The 17,820-nt window shown below is 30.9% G+C and overlaps 1 protein-coding gene across 1 annotated transcript in view; it reads left to right on the forward strand.

Moving 5' to 3' along the window:
• LOC130451269 (uncharacterized) overlaps positions 1-14,564 on the forward strand; it is a 33,917-nt gene extending 19,353 nt beyond the window's left edge. Inside the window, exons 2-11 of the mRNA XM_056790179.1 lie at positions 6,786-7,059; positions 7,303-7,431; positions 7,487-7,603; positions 8,006-8,125; positions 8,285-9,168; positions 9,486-9,621; positions 9,885-10,642; positions 10,710-10,806; positions 11,212-11,482; positions 14,236-14,564. Of these exons, the coding sequence (XP_056646157.1) occupies positions 6,817-7,059; positions 7,303-7,431; positions 7,487-7,603; positions 8,006-8,125; positions 8,285-9,168; positions 9,486-9,621; positions 9,885-10,642; positions 10,710-10,806; positions 11,212-11,482; positions 14,236-14,402 (2,922 nt within the window). The 5' untranslated portion in view covers positions 6,786-6,816 and the 3' untranslated portion in view covers positions 14,403-14,564. The remainder of the gene's footprint in view (positions 1-6,785; positions 7,060-7,302; positions 7,432-7,486; positions 7,604-8,005; positions 8,126-8,284; positions 9,169-9,485; positions 9,622-9,884; positions 10,643-10,709; positions 10,807-11,211; positions 11,483-14,235) is intronic.
• The last annotated feature ends 3,256 nt before the right edge of the window (positions 14,565-17,820 follow it).

A 17,820-nucleotide genomic window follows, 5' to 3' on the forward strand; every position in this document is an offset into this window, starting at 1 on the left:
TCTTTCACCACCTTTCAAGCATTCCTACGGACGTGTTTTTTATAAATTGATTAACCATAAGCCGATTCGCTGTTAGATATTTTATTCATTATAATCAATTGAATTGCCCGATGTCTTGCCGATGTTTTGCTTAATGTCTTGCCGCTTACCAGGCTTCAGTTGTTCGCTCCTATAAACTCAATTTACGTTTTCTACCTTTCCATGCTGGTCTAGTATAGACTGTCTAGTATAGAAGACAAATTGAAGTCTAACAGGTTTTTAACGACTTTGACATGGATAACCTGATGAAGTTTATGACACCATGTGAAATTTCTAATTAATCAATGGAAATTGTGAGTGTTTTAACTGTTTTGGGTTTTATACTATCACGGTCCCTTCATTTTTGGTTCTAAAAAATCAAAAAATCAAAATTTCTTTATCATTTTTACGATGGATGTACGAAAAAATTAAAGGAAAATTAAAATATTAGTTTCAAAGCATTAAATTTTCGTATAAACGCACTTATTCACGTATAATTGTTGAGTAGTCTAAGTAATCCAAGTAATCTAATGAAGTTTTTATATTTTTTGCTTAATCTATACAAAAAAAATAAACGAAACTAAGATAATTACACAAAAATGTTGATTTTGCATGGATTTACAGCTTCAAATATTAACTATTTCTCTAAAAATTATCCTTTTCATAAAGTTATCATAAAAATTAAGTAATAATTCTTTAACTTTGAAAAATTGAAAATGAACACCAATTAAAAAAATTGTACCTTCCTAACGTTTAATGTTAAAGATAATTGAAAGAGAGAAGTGTAAGTACAAGCTAACTACATAAATAAGTATTATATACAATTATTAAAGTGAAAAGTTGATTTGAAAAACTAATTTAATTATAAAAAAGATTAAATAAACATTTTCATATTATTTTTTTCTCACATTGTTCTTTTTTACTTTTAATCCTGTACAAAAATTTATGAACGATTATATTCAAAGAAATACGTTTATGATAACATTCAAAGTCAAAGTTAATGAGTTATTTCTAAATATTTTTTTCATAAATCCACCATAAAATCAAATATTCAAAAAAATAATTGAAATCGGATTATTTTACGATTTTTTAAGCCAAAAAACAAGATATAAAATTATCTATTTAGTATTTTTAAATTAATTGTGAATATAGTATTCGAATATCAAAACAAATTAATAAGATAAATGAAGACTAAATAATTAAAATAATAATTTAAAATACTTTTTCAATATTTCTTTTTAGCTTAATTTCCGTAATTCGTCCTCATCTGATGAGGTACTGTTTAATGATTGTATTTGTGAAATTGCCAAATGTTTAAACCCCCTAATTTGGGTAAAAGCACGTACGGGCCATTTTCCTAAATTATCGCACGGGATATATCCTTTCCGAGTTTAGTTAATTTCAATATATGAAATTTGTTTGAACCGAACTAAATTCCAATATATAGTCCACTTTCTATCACATTTCCTATAAATAAGAGATAGTTTGAAATTTCACCCAAATTGTTGATACTATTACTTAATTATTCTGTCAATATTTATTGAACAAACCTCTTACAAACATATGCATTTCGGCGACTTTCATTATTTTAACCGGAAAGAACACACCTATCTGAGAAAGTGATTGCAGTAAGATGAAAGACATTTACCGTACACTTTCAACTAATTCCTTAAAGAATGTTGACTTAGAGGCTTTCCTTTACATTTTTAAATATTCGACCTACAACTGTTTATAAGCATTTTCGATGTATCTTATTTATATTAATATATATTTAAGAAAATTATGCATTTCACAGTAAAATGCCAATAGATAAATGCTGGTATTACTCAGGGTAGGGTATCAGCTCTGCTATTAGTCAGTTGATACCGGAATATCAGGTCTGAAAATTGTTACTTCAATAAATCGATTAGTTCTTGTGCTTCTGAAGGAACTACATGACGGTCAGATCCATAACATACAGTTTCAATTACGAGAGTTTCGTAATTATAGCATCAAATTGGAATCGTACACTCTTATTAAGTTACAATTTATAACTAAAATGTATATCTATTACATTTCTTTATGCTTATGTTTGATAATATTGCAAAGTAATCGACAAATTTGTTTTATTTTCTGTATTTTATATCCTTTCCCATCTTATTATTCCATCTCTTCTTCATTTTCTTAATCTTGTGCTGAACATTCTTTAACACATACTTTCAAAATTTTATGGAAAATAAATGAAAAAGATAAATAAACAACATATATAACAATTATTTAAGCCGATAAAAGTTTGATTTCAAAATGATTTCCTATCCAGAAGCCAATTAATAAAGATGTGTTAGAATTAACACGAAATTTTAAGTTATTTGCTAGTAATACATTCGGTCTAAAAAGTATCACATCACTCATGAAACATTGCAATATTTATTAAAAAATCAACTTTAGTAGAATTTTATTTTTGTTACACTACTAGAAAATAACAAAAATACAAAAAGGAATACTATCATCCTGGCCAAGCTCCAATAAAATCTTATCTAGGGTGGGTATTTATTTTTTTAAATGAAAAGAGTGAACTTTTCTTCGAATTACACTTTTGGTGTCTTCATCACGGACTTTTACTGGTCTTCCTGGACTTTTCTTGGGAGGTTCCACTTGACCTGCTGTCTTTCTCCCCCGCAATAATTTAAAAACGGTGGACTTTCCAACAACTCCAGTCATTCGGGAACATCGGTCGACAGTTTCTTGTACAGTAAATCGTATTTTATGCAATCGTGTACATTTAAAATAATAAGTTTTCCATTCACTGATAGTAGAGAATTATTGGAACATCTTTTCGTTGGTGTAAATGTCGCCATTTCATTACTAATATTATAATGCTGTGAACACTATTTACGGCTTAACAGCAAATACTGATGCATTAAACTAAACGAATATACTTATAAAGGTCTGAAAATTTTGGGTAAGACACCATTGCCCTTACGGCGCATGGTTAAGCCCAATCTGAAATAGGGTTGGAAGTAGGCAGAGGAAACTAATAGAAGTTTAAACGGTATCTGTTAAACGCAAAACGTATGGCCGACACCGCAATTGAGCCGAACTGGACGGAACTCCCCATTTTATTGCTCTATACCTTTCCGAAATAGACTATAGATGAAGCTTCAAATGTAAGAGTAACTTCACAAACCGTGAAAAATGTTTCAAGGAATGCTGGAATTGGAGCAAGAGTATCTGACACTGTCCTGGGACAAGAGAACTGGAATGCTTAAAATTGGGATAACCTAGTTTTCACGGATGAGTCGAAGAATACAATAGAAGATATAGTGAGAGTTATTTTCCTTGCAACATAAGATAAGCACTGTTAGATATAGGATTATTAACTGCTCATAGGTACATAAATTTTGGAGCCTCATGCTGTTCCTTACAGGATAGAACTTTGTATTAATGATAACGCACATCCCCATGTTACTAGAATAGTACATCAGTACCCTCCAAGAGGTAAATATTGTATTTTTAGACTGGTCCTCATGCAGCCCTGAGTTAAACCCTATTGAGCATATGTGGAACAATATTCACAGAAAGATGAGATCCACAGATTTGATACCAGATGACCTTCATGAACTGCGAGTGATTTTAAAGACGGAGTGGAATATTTTGAAACAAAATTACTTGAAGGACTTGATCAGAAGTATGCCACGGCGTTGAGGTTATGTGATTGGAGTTCAGAAAACAACACAGGTTACTGAATTTAATTTATTTAACTGACATGTAAACAATAAATTACTTTTATATTACTTTCAGTCTGTTCACAGTTTAAATACAAAAAACAGTGAAGATTATTACAAAACATTTATATAAATAATGATAGATATTCTATCTTAGATCAGAAATCATAGTAATGCGATACAGTTAAAAAATATTCATGGAAGCACAATTTTCACGTTGATGTCGCTAAGAAAGTTGTCTATTTAAATATTTATTTAACTGTTTCTACATTGTAGATAATAATTATTATACAAACGACTGAGGCAGATAACTTTATAAGAGGAGGATGCATTTGATATCACAGATTATAATTGGTTTGAAAAACAACAAAAATCTTTTATTTTAAATATTTGAACTAATATTTTCTCGACTAAGTTCGTTCGGGGGGTTATTTGTGTAAATAATAAACAATTTAAGTCTCAATAGCTTAAACTAGTTATATAAGCTCAATCTACTAAACAAGTTAATCATATATTTAATTTACTAGTCTATTTACATTAATTTCTTCAATAGAGGCACTCCTATTCACTTCAATTCCAGGTTGATTTTTAATCTTCCAATCAACTCTTCAAGCTGAAATTCTGTATTGCATTTTGTTTATCAGTATTTTAATTTGGCGGCTCGTGGTAAAAAAATTAAGGTGATCTGCAGTCTTTCCAAAAAAGTTTTTTTATATTTATCAAATGTTCATTTACTATACATTACTATTTTGGAAAAAATTCTCAACGTTCCAACTTTCAAAAAACATAATCAGCACTTAATCCAACAATACTCAATCAGAGTTTCTAATCTAATTCAGCAATCATCAGATGTATTGCGGAGAGCCAATTAAATACTATTAAGAATTTTTGTCAATATGATATTGTTTGATTCTAACAAAATTTCATGTAATTATGAAGGTTGCTGTTACAGTTTTCGTACCTTTTTGTCTTCAAATTCAAGTGCTTCAGATTGGTAACCCTAATTTCCGTCCAATCTAGGTATATAATGCATTTTTTAGCTACTGTCACAAATCCAATCATTCTTGACATAAATATTTTGAGTAAATTTTCTTATGTACCTTGTTCCTCTACTTACACTAGTAATATTCGGTGATGGCCTTCTTTTGGATATTTACGAAATCTGTTGGTATTTATCGAGGTGGAAATAACTTTCATACTGCACAAAATAACACACAATCTTATTATAGTATATTGTTATTCAATTCAAATCGTCCTAAAGAACCAGACCAATCGAAAAGTTGCGAAAATAGCCATTTACCTAAACCGCCGAGTATTCTCTAGTTAAATCATGCCGTATTATTTTTAACCACAGGAATTATAACGTGAGTTATCGAAAAAGAGCGCAGAACGCGTTCGTCGATCCCAGATGAATAATAATGCTGCAACAGCATAAATCGTATAATAGGTGGATTATTCAACTCATCCACTGTACTGATAAAGATATTACAAGGCAACTGCGAAGTAATTAAAACTTTTCTTATGTATAAGTAAGAGAGAATATTGTATTAGCCTAGATTATTATTATTCAAATTATGTAATTATCATATTTTTTATTTCTTAATTTTTTTTTTGGAGCTCTGCAGTGTAGCAGCGCTAAGCACTAGACGTCCTGCAATGTTGGATTAATAAATAAATGAATAAATTTGCTATTTCCCCCTATTTTTTGTTATGTATAACTTTCTTACTTCCAAAATTGCACTGCTTACATCAAAAATCTTCTTTTGGCTGTATCACTTACTTTTTGATTATTCACAACAATCACCTTTCTTTTCATTCTGAACATATTAACTTATGGAGCGCCAAATATTTTTTCCGTCCGCTACATTCATACCATGCAGCAAACACCCAGGCTACAGCTCAGGACCTGGTCCTGTTTGGACATAAAATATCACCATCACCGCAAATTGGCTTGTTGGGTGTTGAGGTTATGAGCAATATTTCCTGTCATAGTCACGTGGTCAAATTTTCTATGGCTATCAGAGCCCTCTTCAAGACCAAAAAGCTATAATACTTCGCAACAGCTTCCAATCCTCTATAAGGCCCAGATTCGTCCATCTTTGAAGTATTGCTCGAACAGCTTAGTGCATAGAAGAAAGGTCGCTGACCTCACTCTGTTTTACCGATACTACCACGGCAGAAGCTCTTGAACACGTCAATTTTTCGGAATAGTGGAAGACTGTAGAATCAGCTACCAAGGCAAGTCTCTCCTGAACACTTGAACAAGCAGAAGTTCAATATCAATATCCACATTGTAGGTACCACTCGAACTTCTCGAGTGTAATAGGGTTTGCCTTTTTGTGCTTGCTTTTTACATAAAAGGATTACCCTTTGTCTATGGCAGCGCTATTCTGAAAGGTGTTTGATTATTGATCGTATACAACTGGACATTTTTTCAACTTTCCTCCCAAATGAGATACTCCTCCTTTGCTCTACCCTTCATACATTAACCTAAAACACTTCTTCCATTGACATTTATATCTCACACTTTTCATTATTAAACCAAAATTAACACTTCTTAAAACACATTAATTTTCATTCGATTAAACTTTTATTATTCAATTATAATAAAAACAATTTTATCTCTTTTTCAAAAAATATTACATATTACATATTTTCATAGAACTTCCAGTACCAATATTTCTGAGATCCCCTCGTTGTATATTATTGTGCTATACAAATATCTACCTGTGCGTGGAAACATATTTGATTGTAAATTTTTTATTGATATTTAAATTGACATTGTTTAACGTATTTAATATCAACAAATTTTCCAAATTGGAAAGTTGACCTTGACACGCTTTTCTCCACGTGCACATAGATTTATTTTATTATGCATACGTTTTTAAATAAAAAAATTGAATTATCTACGGTTTGTATTTCTCTGTTAACTAGAAATTTCCCAATGCATGGATAATTTTTGAGGGCTAGACTCTAGAGTGTAGATATACAAAGTGTATTTAATTACATTAATTTCAAATGTTTATAAATGAGATATTTACATATATTTATTTTTGGTTTTAGAATATGCGCCAACGAGGATACGACTGGTGATATGGGAAATAATGGTAGCCAAAATGTCACAATAACTGAACCACATTCGTTAGATAAATTGGTTCATTCATATCCCAGGACACAGCCATTGCATTCAAAACAACATTATCAACATAAAGTTTTACCGGAAAGAGACGCGCGTTTGAAACTCAGACCAACCGGTAATGGAGAAATTATTCAATCTGGTGGTACCATCAGTGGAAGACAGTTTAGACTGACACGAGAGTTAAAGGACACTCTAAATGTAAGATAATATTTCACACTAATAAAAGTAAAATATTATCTATTTCCTTCTTTTTGGTACACGCGCTTTCGATTTTATTTTCTATCATAGAATATTGTTAATCACTTATTTTTTATTTCGTCATTTCACTAATAAGTATCTTAGATTTTTAGAAACAGAATTGGAAAACACTGTATTATTCTAAATATTTATTATTATTAGCATGTTTATCATGATGGAAAACCTCTAAACTTTATGTTTTAGAGAAATGTTTCGGAAAATTGTAAAAGGTATAGTTCTGATGAAGAAAAAGACTGTTCACGAGAGAAAGAAAATTCTCGAAAAACTGCTCGTCATGGACAAAAATTATCTAATAATCAATCTAGTCAACAGGTTTGTGAATATTTATAGTTTTGTTAACATTTGACAAAACAAAATTATTTTTTAGGGAAATATCACCAAAAATTATGAAGATTGTAGTTCTAGCGATGTAAAAGATCTTTCTCGAAAAGTTTTCCTTCATAGGGTCAAGCAAAAACAATCTAATAATCTATCTAGTCAGCAGGTAAATGAGTCATTTGATGTACTATATTTGTATTCTAAAATATACACCTTGGCCAACAGTTATATTCTCATAAATTGACGCCATAATGTAATGGCGAAGAAAGTGTGAGGTAAATAGACTTCTCGAATTTACAGTGACTCTATCATGTTTTTAATGTCCTCGTCTGATAAAAATATATCTCTTGTAAGTGAAAATTTAAGGTTAGGGAACAAAAAAAAGTCGTTGGAGGCCAGATTTGGTGAATACGGTGGGTGATTAATCAATTCGATCTTTAACTTTGATGATTTGGCTACTGTTTCATCCTCACTAGATACTTTTTCATGTTCCCTTTGTGCCATTAATGTTATTAGAGATTTGTAGTGGAAAAATCAACTATCTAGATACAAATAATAATTTTTTTAGATTAAATATTTTGCTTCGGAACCTGATTTAAGATATGCCTGTAAAAATGTAAATAACGATTGTCAAGATAGAAGATTGAGAAAAAAGTACAAAGCACCTTCACCACCTAAACCCTCAAAGGTAAGTTATCGCAATAGAATATGTAGGATAAAATATTCCCTGACCTTAACACCTAATGCACAGAGCAAATTTAAAACTTTCTATTTTGCATTCTTTCTAATATTTATCTTTGTCGCATTAAGCGAAGTTTCTTATACTAACTTATTGAAATAATTTTAGGGAAGTGACAATTCACAATCAATTACAGAGAATCTCCTTAATCCTGGACTTCCGATTAGAAAAGCTCGTTTGTTTAAAACTAGAGCCGAAACTAAAAAACAATCTAGTCAGTTAAACGAAACTACTGATGATTATCTAAATAATAATCATAATACTGATAACATCACTAACAACGATAAAGTGAGGGACAAGTTGAAAACGTTGAATTTACCAGAGACAAAACTGAACTCAAAAGAATTTGTCAAGGAACTAAAGGACGCAACTAGAAGATTAAGACATGTAGAGCTAGAAAAAGAAGAATTAAATAATACAAGAACTAAGTTGAATACTTTGGACCCTAATGTACCTATCAGTAAAGATTTAACAAAGAAATTGTTGTTAACAATAGAAAATCATTCCAATTCTAAAAACTCCTTTCCGCAATGCAGTCGAGGTGAAGCTTCTGGTAAAGAATCGACTACCCCAGATATGTCTCCATCTCCCACTTCCAGAGGTATAGCTGCAAAAGATTGTTCAAAACAACTGTTTTATTTCGGTATGAACAAAAATGTTACTAACGAAAATCAACCCAATAATGGAATGTACCAAAATTTCACCAGCAAGAGTAACGAGGACAATTCATCTGAATCAGATTTATCCAGCGACATTGACTCTGATGAAAATGATACTTTCAGATCAGGAATAGACCTTCAGTTACGTCCAATACTGCCTAAAAAACAATTGGAGATTCCTAGATTTTCCCCATCAGCTGCCTGGAGACTTTTATCAATAAATAATGACAATACAAATGGTACTATGATAAGCGATGATGTACCGGTACTATTGGAAGATCACATTGAAAAATTTGCTAGACCGCCACCTCCTCTAGTAAATGCCGGGCAAAGGTAATGATTTTAACAAATATTACATTTAATTTGTTTATAATTATACAAAACGAATTATATATATTTTTGATTATATACGAGGTGCGCCCAATATAAAATTAAATCGAAGTACACGTAACTCAATTTGACATACCTCGTGTATTAATAAAATTTTATCATTTGGAATCGGAATTAAGATTCGCTAGTGGTGCTAATATGTTGCATATAACTGAGAAAGTTTGTAAAGAATGTTCCATACAGTTATCTCATTTTTTATAACAAAATATAAGTTTATTAACCACCAAATTATAATTTCACAATAATATTTTATTCTGTAGGTCTAGTAATGATAAATCGGGAGATTCGGGAATATCTGGAGACGCTCCAGACGCCGCAAATCCAATTTCTTACTGTTTTGACGATATCACATCAGCTAATGATACAAATAGGATTATAAACACAAAAAAGATGTCAGTAAGTAGAAACGTCTTCATTTTTCCCAGTATATTTTATAACAGAAGAAAAATTTTAAATAACGACTAAGATTTGGCAAAAAAAATATGCAAAGTAAAGGCTGACTAAAAAAGCTTGTAATTATGATTCCAGGTATATCAGCGAAAATAAAATACTAGCGAGGGGAAAATAAAACCATGGCACCTCAATTTAGAAACCCCATCATAATAATACACTTTCATATATTCCATACAATCCATTATGTAATATCTTGTTTATTGTAGATGAAATATTTGAACAAACCTGAAAGAGTATCTTGGACTCCACAACAAGACTTAGGAGATGATACGAGCACTGAAGAAGATGGAGTTAACGACAAAACGTTTCCTCAAAAATCGAGAGCTTACTTAGGACCGCACACTTTCAGTTTATCTCTTCCTAGAGATAATCGTTTGGCTGCTTATATGATAGAAAAAAATAGCGCACCCCAGTACAGTGGTATGCAAAAATTTAAAAAATCATTATCAGGAGTATTAGGCAGAAAAGTACTTTCCGATTCAAGTTTTGCAGAAGAAAACAATGCAAACTGGTTTTTTAGTAAATCAGCTCCGAATTCATTAACACACACCTTTCATTCGTTGGAAAGATGTAGAATGCAAGATGCAGAAGACCTGCTTTATCCCACAAATGTGAATGCATCTTCTAGATTGATATATTTACCTGAAATAGATTTAGGAAACGAAAAACCTCGTAATTTCAATAACAAATACTCAGTATATTCAAAATCTTGTGACGATATTTCTTTAGAAGTTCATAATTATTATCCAGAGCCGCTCCAAGACCCGGCTCGTACTGATGAATCTTCGTGGAAATTAGAAAAAAAACCAAAAAAATATACATTCCAAAGCACTATAAGGCAGATTGAAAAGAAACGATTATCAGATAAGTTATCTAGAGAAGCAGAAAAAAGAGAAAGAAAACGACTTAGAGAATTGGAAGCCATGCAGAAAGTAGAGGAAGAATTTCAGAAAAAAAGAGCAAGGTACTTAGTTTACAATCAATTATTTTATAATTCATATCAAATGTTATTTACGAAAATTTTGTTTTAGGGAAAAAGCAGACATTAGAAAACAATTGCGATTATTTTCATTAGATGAAAATTCTGGTCGGCACAGTATACCGCATAATTTTGAAATTGACAATAAAGTAGGTATCAAAAATAACCTTCAAGTTTTAACCTAAATTAACTTTTTTTGAATGCGCTATTGTGAACGTAAAGATTTATACATTGACTTATGGTAAGTAAATAGATTTCGCTTAAATTTAATTTAGCTGTCAGCAGATCTACAACACTACAAATAAATGATAATTCATTTATTAGATGAGGATTAACTAATATAACACTCAAAAAAATAATAATGGAAAGAGAATTTCGAAATGTTTTGGTATGAAGATTGTCACTTTTCCAATTGCGGTTCAGCCTTATCGAATCAAAATTATAATATAACAATTGATGAATTTTCCAACACTATTGTTAAGTTTATCCAATTCTGTTTCTTATCAAAAATAATTCAAATTACTACATCAATATAATATCAAACTTTATTTTAGGAGCGTAGATCTGAACCTGACGGTGCATTCTCTTCGGTTTCATCATCATCAAGCTCACCAAAACACAACGGTAGAACAATAGAACACTCAAAAATGTCTAAATTCGAAAATAAACCATCATCAGCATTCACCAGAGAATTATCTGAATATAGACAACCACAACGAAATTATAAAGACTATAATAGTAATATAAAATTTACTTCTGATAAAGGATATAGTAGACAAACAACTATTTATCCTCAAGTTAAATGTAATATGCCCAAAGCCAAAGGTAATTCTTTAGTTTTTGTGCAATAACTTACTTTAAACCTTTTCTATTTATACTTTATGTTAACTCTAAGAACATACTATGCACAATTACACAATCTGAAGAGTGTTTCTATAAACTTTAGAGACAGTTCAACCACTGTCTTTAAAGACAGTTCAACCACTGTCTTTAAAGACGATAACTTCGTTATCGAAACGCGCATTTTACAGTCTATTGAATTGATCAATACATTGATTTAATAGATCATAATTATCAAATTAAATCTTAAAGCCATCTATTCGTCAGATCTAAATCATGAAGCTTCCTTATATTCCAGTCATATTGGGGTTTCACCTCGGAATAAAAGTTAATGAGCTGAAAATTGGTATATAAACCTTTATTTTGTCGTTTTAAATGTTTTCTCAAAAGTCACAAATGCTCCGCGTTTTAAGATATTGAAGGTCAAAGGTCATAAAAATTGGATTCTCGCGAATATCTCGATTCCTATTATTTATATGAGATTTACATGTCAAATTGAGTGAGTTACGATTAAGGGCCAACCATAAAATACGTCACAAATTAAGGAGATGGGAGGCGGTCCACGAAGTGTGACATTGTGTGACAAGGGGGGGGAGTGGTCCTTAATTTCGTGATGTCACATTTCAGAATCTATTATAATCTAAATGTTAAAACACGAACTTCAAACTATTACTTTACGAAAACCAATTGCTTTATGAACCTCTCGCTCTACTAGTATTACGCGCCAACCGCCTAGGGGCTCTTTGGTAAATGTCATCAAACGCATTGCGCCTAGTAGTCATTTCTTTGATTCAATTTCATTCACTGACTTTCGCGAATGAAAGAACGTGGTTCTTAGTTTTGCTATTTTGTGATTTTTAACTTACGAAACAACTGTAAAATGAAAAAAAAAATATTTGGGTAATTTTTACCTATCGTCTCAACATTAACAACCCAAACGAGAACGAAGTAGCTGCTACGCCAGTTATAAATAATTGAAAGGAGTGGGCTGAAGTTTATTAATTTTATAACTTTTTATTAATATAATTTTATTATTATTTTTTATTTTGTAAATTTCTACAATTAATCGTTTTTGTTTTGTTAATTGTTTGTTATAATGTTAATTTTATTGAAAAATAATTTAAATGGAAACAAACTTGATTTCGGAATTTCGGAATAATTTCTAAAAGTAATTTGCAAAATATGTGACGTCACACTAGTGAGGAGGGGAGAACCATTATCAGAACTTTTTATAAAGTCAATTATTTACCAAAAAATTATAATTATTGAACAATTCCCATTACTTATGTACTAATTATTGATTTTTTATATCTAATTAAAATAAGTAACTTAATTATTCATATTTAACTATAGTATATTATTAATTTTGTACTATGTATTTAAATTATATTTCAAATTAAATACAGAAAGGCAATACAGATCTTTATTTATCTTTAAATATGGCATATTAAACATTTATTAAAATGTGAGTTTTTTTTATTTTAATTATAATAAAATTGTTATTGGAAGCTAGTTATCTTCTTCATCATCGTCTTCTTCTTGTTGTCGCTCAAAAATATTCAATTCATTGTCATCATCCTCATTTTCGGTGGTATTCATCTCCAAACCTCAGAATTTCAGGATCGTATGTTCTTTTTTCATCGGGATTACTTGTATAAAGTGGAGCTTTGAGACAAGCTTGTCCATTACACTGGTCACAAGGTTAAGAACATAGTAGCCCTAATTTTCCGTATCCACAGCGGGAACCACAACCATTTTTGCATTTGCAAAATATTGTTTAGTAGTTCGGCTGGTTCTGAAGGTAATAACGTTCTTATGGGCTCCAGGATTTCATTTTCGAGCACCCAGCCCTATTCTTGAGGTCTTAAGTTCTTCTCTAACCACGTTTGAATCTGGTAGCAAACATGTTTTATATGTTGATGAGCTGCTACACTTGGTGGAAGTGATTAATGTTGTCCTCAGATTTTGGAGCATTATATAAAGCCAACTAGATGCGCATTCCATTTTTAAATAATGTTTGTATGGGGCATTTTTCTTATTGAAATATTTCCACTAGTTTATCCAAATTGGGAATTTTCTCCAATGCTCTAGTGACAGTTCTTAAATAGCGCAGAAGTGGTGTCACAGCCTAAATGCGTGTAAAAATAAAATGTTTTTTTTTTAGTTAAATATAAATAATTAATAATTAGTACATAAATAATGGACATCGATTAATAATTATAATTTTTTAGTAAATAACTGACTTTATACAACGTACTGATAACCGTAACTCACGCTTGACCTTGCATTAGCCCATATATGACTGTACTGCACTCGTTGCAGTACAGTCGTTGATCGTATGAAAAAAAGTATATACAAAAGTTGTAGAAAATTTTATATTCTACAACTTTCATATTAGGTGCAAATCTCATTTAAGTAATAGGACCTAAGATATTAGCGAAAAACCGATTTTTATGAGCTTTAGCCTTCAATATCTTAAGACGCGAACACGATAGCATTTGTAACTTTTGTGATAACATGTAGAACGACAAAACAAAAGTTTATACCAATTTACAGCTTGCTATCCTTCATTCCGAGGTTGACTTATTTTTTTACCTAATATGACTGGGCTATTACAGAAAAAAATTAGTTTGTTGTAAACTTTTCCTTTCTTCATGTTCACACATTAGTTCCATTTTTGATTATTAACAGAAATTAGTGCTTTAAATCAAAGTCAAATGCTAGATTGATATTTTTAGGTCCTAAAACAAAAGAAGATCATAACTACAGAAAAGAATTTGCAGCCGGAATACGCATACTGACTACAACCAGCACTCATTCTGAAGATTCACAAAATTATTCCACCAAAAGAAACAAGCTAACCGGATCTAGGCGTAGTTACAATAGACACCTAGTGTCTAGTTAATTATTGCAAATGGATATATTTGTCAAATAATCCAGGCATTATAGGGGGTTGACCTCGGAAAATCGACACACCCAGTATATGACAACATGAAAATTTGGATTTTGGCATTCTTAAGGTATTATCAAAATTCACGTATAATTCGATGGTCGCAAGTTTCAAAGTCAGGGGTCAAAGGTTACAAAAATCGATTTTTTTACATTTTTAGCAAATATCTCGTCTTCTATGAGTTTTAAGCTATAACTATTTTTTATAAATATTGTAGAGAATTCAATTCTCTACAACTTTCGTATTAAACATTTTTTTATACTTTGATCTGTTTTCAAGATAGAGGGCGTAGAGCGCGCTTTCAGAGAATTGTTTGAGAGAATTGAAATTAGAACTTGTTCTCGAAATTTTTATTAATTTTGACAATTATAAATCACAAGTTTTTCATTGATACTACCAGTTGACCTCAGATAATTCTCTGACCACGTGCTCTACGCCCTCTATCTCTAAAACAGTTCAAGGTATTAGAAAATGTTGGATAAAAAAGTTGTAGAGAATTAAATTCTCTACAATATTGATAGGAAAAACAAATAGCCTAAAAATCATATTTGCAAGAAATAAAAAAAAATCGATTTTTGTAGCCTTTGACCCCTGACTTTGAAACTTGCGACCATCGAATTATACGTGAATTTTGAGAATACCTTAAGAATGCCAAAATACAAATTTTTACGTGGTGATATACTGGGTATGTCGATTTTCCGAGATATTCACCTAAATTCGCGTAATATTACTAGATTAAAAAATATATAGCATTGAAGTTCAAACGTGATCGAAAATTTTTTAAATTAGAATGAAAACTTAATCTGTACAAACATTGTTAAATTTGGATTTGATTTTCATGTATATAAATTTAGCTGTGATTTTGATCTTTAATACTGAATTGAAAATTTTGGCTTATTCACTAGTCAATAAATTTGTCATATTGCAAAAAGATAAAATGCACTATTTTTTTCAAAACAAACCATATACGACTTTCAAAATAAATAATGCAAGGTGTCTCATAATATATTTTGAATTACAAACTTATGAAATTTTTTTGGCCGAAACGTATGAATTATTTTTACTTAGTGGAAATATGTTTAGTTGGTGGAAGGCAGCAAAGTTGTCAAATTCATTTAACTATTGTATAATAACTCACCCAAAACTGATTATATGTGATTAATAGCTATTTGTATATAAGAAAGGAAAGTGTTATTTTCCTCCCGAGGTAGTAACCATTCAAGTGAGGAAAAGGCACTTTACTCGCATGTTATACATATGATTTTTTCGCCTTCCTCAAATAACAAACTCATTTTTAAATAATTTTTATTCTTGCTTCTGGCATATTTTTAATTAATGGTAATTATTTATACTAAATGTAGAACGTGCAATTTTTGGAAGAAGTTATTTGGATACTACTAAAAGTGAGCTGGGCCCAACGCAGTTTTCATGATATTTTCATTAACAACATTATTATTCAGCTGGTATCCCCCGGAAATACTCATACTTACAAACAATTTCAGTGACTCCATAATTTGGTTCGAAATTTTTCGTTTTTCTGCAAGAGATTGCTGCACATATCCTTCAGTGATATTCGTCCTCCAACCTCCGTGTTATTTTAAAGCAAGAATGTCTACTTCAAAATTTGTAAGTAAACATGCAGAGGTACTTCTGAAACTATGCCCAGTATAATTTTTGGCAATGAGCAGTTTTAAAAGTTCTGCAATCTTTTCCAACCATTTGGTTGATACGTTTTCCTGCTCTATAGCAGACAAATAATTGTGTGAGATCTGTTTTAGTGCTCAGTGATATATATTTTCTATAAATGTCAATTTTAGTTTTCCTACCCAGGGAGGAAAAGTACGACTTTGCTCCTTACAACGAGGCCAGGAAAAGTATACTTTGGATAGAGGTAGACAGAAAAAAAATTGTGATTTATTGAAAAAAAATAAACAAATAAATTTGAATTCATCTCCTTCAAAGTACCATCGTTGACTAGTAATAGCTTATCCCAACATAACATCTATGACTATAAGAAACATTACTGGAAGGCCTCTTTGAAAATGGCTTTCCCAATGTTAAATCGACGAGTGAAAGCATTTAAAAGGGCTCTGTCATGGTCTTCTCAATGTCAATCACATTATTGTTATCTGGAAAAGCCAAAAATCGCATGGTTCTAAATCTGATTGTAAGCAGACATTTTGTATCCAAAAACTCGCGAATCTAAGATGTTTGTGGTATAGCTCAATGTTATCATAAAAAAGAGAATTCTTTAAGTATCTTCTTTCTCGTCATTTCAGTATCACAACGACCTCTGTTTGATGTCGAAGAAGGTACATATTCATTCTTAACTGACTAATTTCCCCTTTAAATCGCTCATACCACTTGTAAACAGACTTCCAAATTATTTATTAATAATATAGACAGATTTTATCATCACATGGCACTTTGTCAACAAGAAACAATATTAAATATGATTGCGTTCCTCAAGATGTTTGACTGGTAAACCGGAACAGGTTGAAACTAGTCTCACCACTTGAATCATACTAATTGAAATACATATCTTAATAGCTGCTATAGAAAAAAAATCTTACTGAGATTTAATTGGGTTTACTTCTAGAAACTCAAGGTGATTGTAAACGATTTTAAATAATAATTAATCCAGCTTTTATAAAACTAGTGTAACGTTTTGTGATATAAAAAGAGAAACTTCAGTATCTTGTATTTAACTTTATGCAGGCGGCTATCGAATAAAAAATAATTCATTTCAGAAGGAAACTCCTGGGGTATCTTACTCCACCTATTCGTCCTAAAAATGTTTTGTTCTTGTACCATAAACTATCATTTTACAACTTCAACACATTCTAGTTTGAATAATTCACATTTAATATTTGTTATTTATCATTAAGTATTAATAACTTCAAGAATTATTCATTCGCTGCGAATATGGGGTACCCCTGATCAATAGAAGATAAATAATGGGCTCCAATATATTTCCCTGAAGTACACTGGCTTCTGTGTTCCTACTAAGAGTATAGTTAGATCCATTTGAGGTGTACTTACACCATAAGGATGTGTAGGATGTCAGTATTTCCATATATTTTTTTCGACAGCATCTGTTATGAGAAATTATTTGTCAAATATTACTTCCATTAAACCTACAGTTAATTACTGTTTTTAGTATTATCGAAACGGAAAAAATAAAATTTATTATAAGACATGTGTTTCTCTTAAGAACACTTATTTGGAAGCTCAATTTATTAACGAATAGTTAGCTGTAGCTATGCTTGTTTATAATTTAAAGTTTAGCTGTACAATCCATGAAGCAGATTTGTAATACTAACGTTTATCAATTACTAAACCATATAAAATATGATTGTATTGCTTGGAAAGC

This window comes from Diorhabda sublineata, chromosome X (genome assembly GCF_026230105.1).
Source record: "Diorhabda sublineata isolate icDioSubl1.1 chromosome X, icDioSubl1.1, whole genome shotgun sequence".
NCBI lineage: Eukaryota > Metazoa > Arthropoda > Insecta > Coleoptera > Chrysomelidae > Diorhabda > Diorhabda sublineata.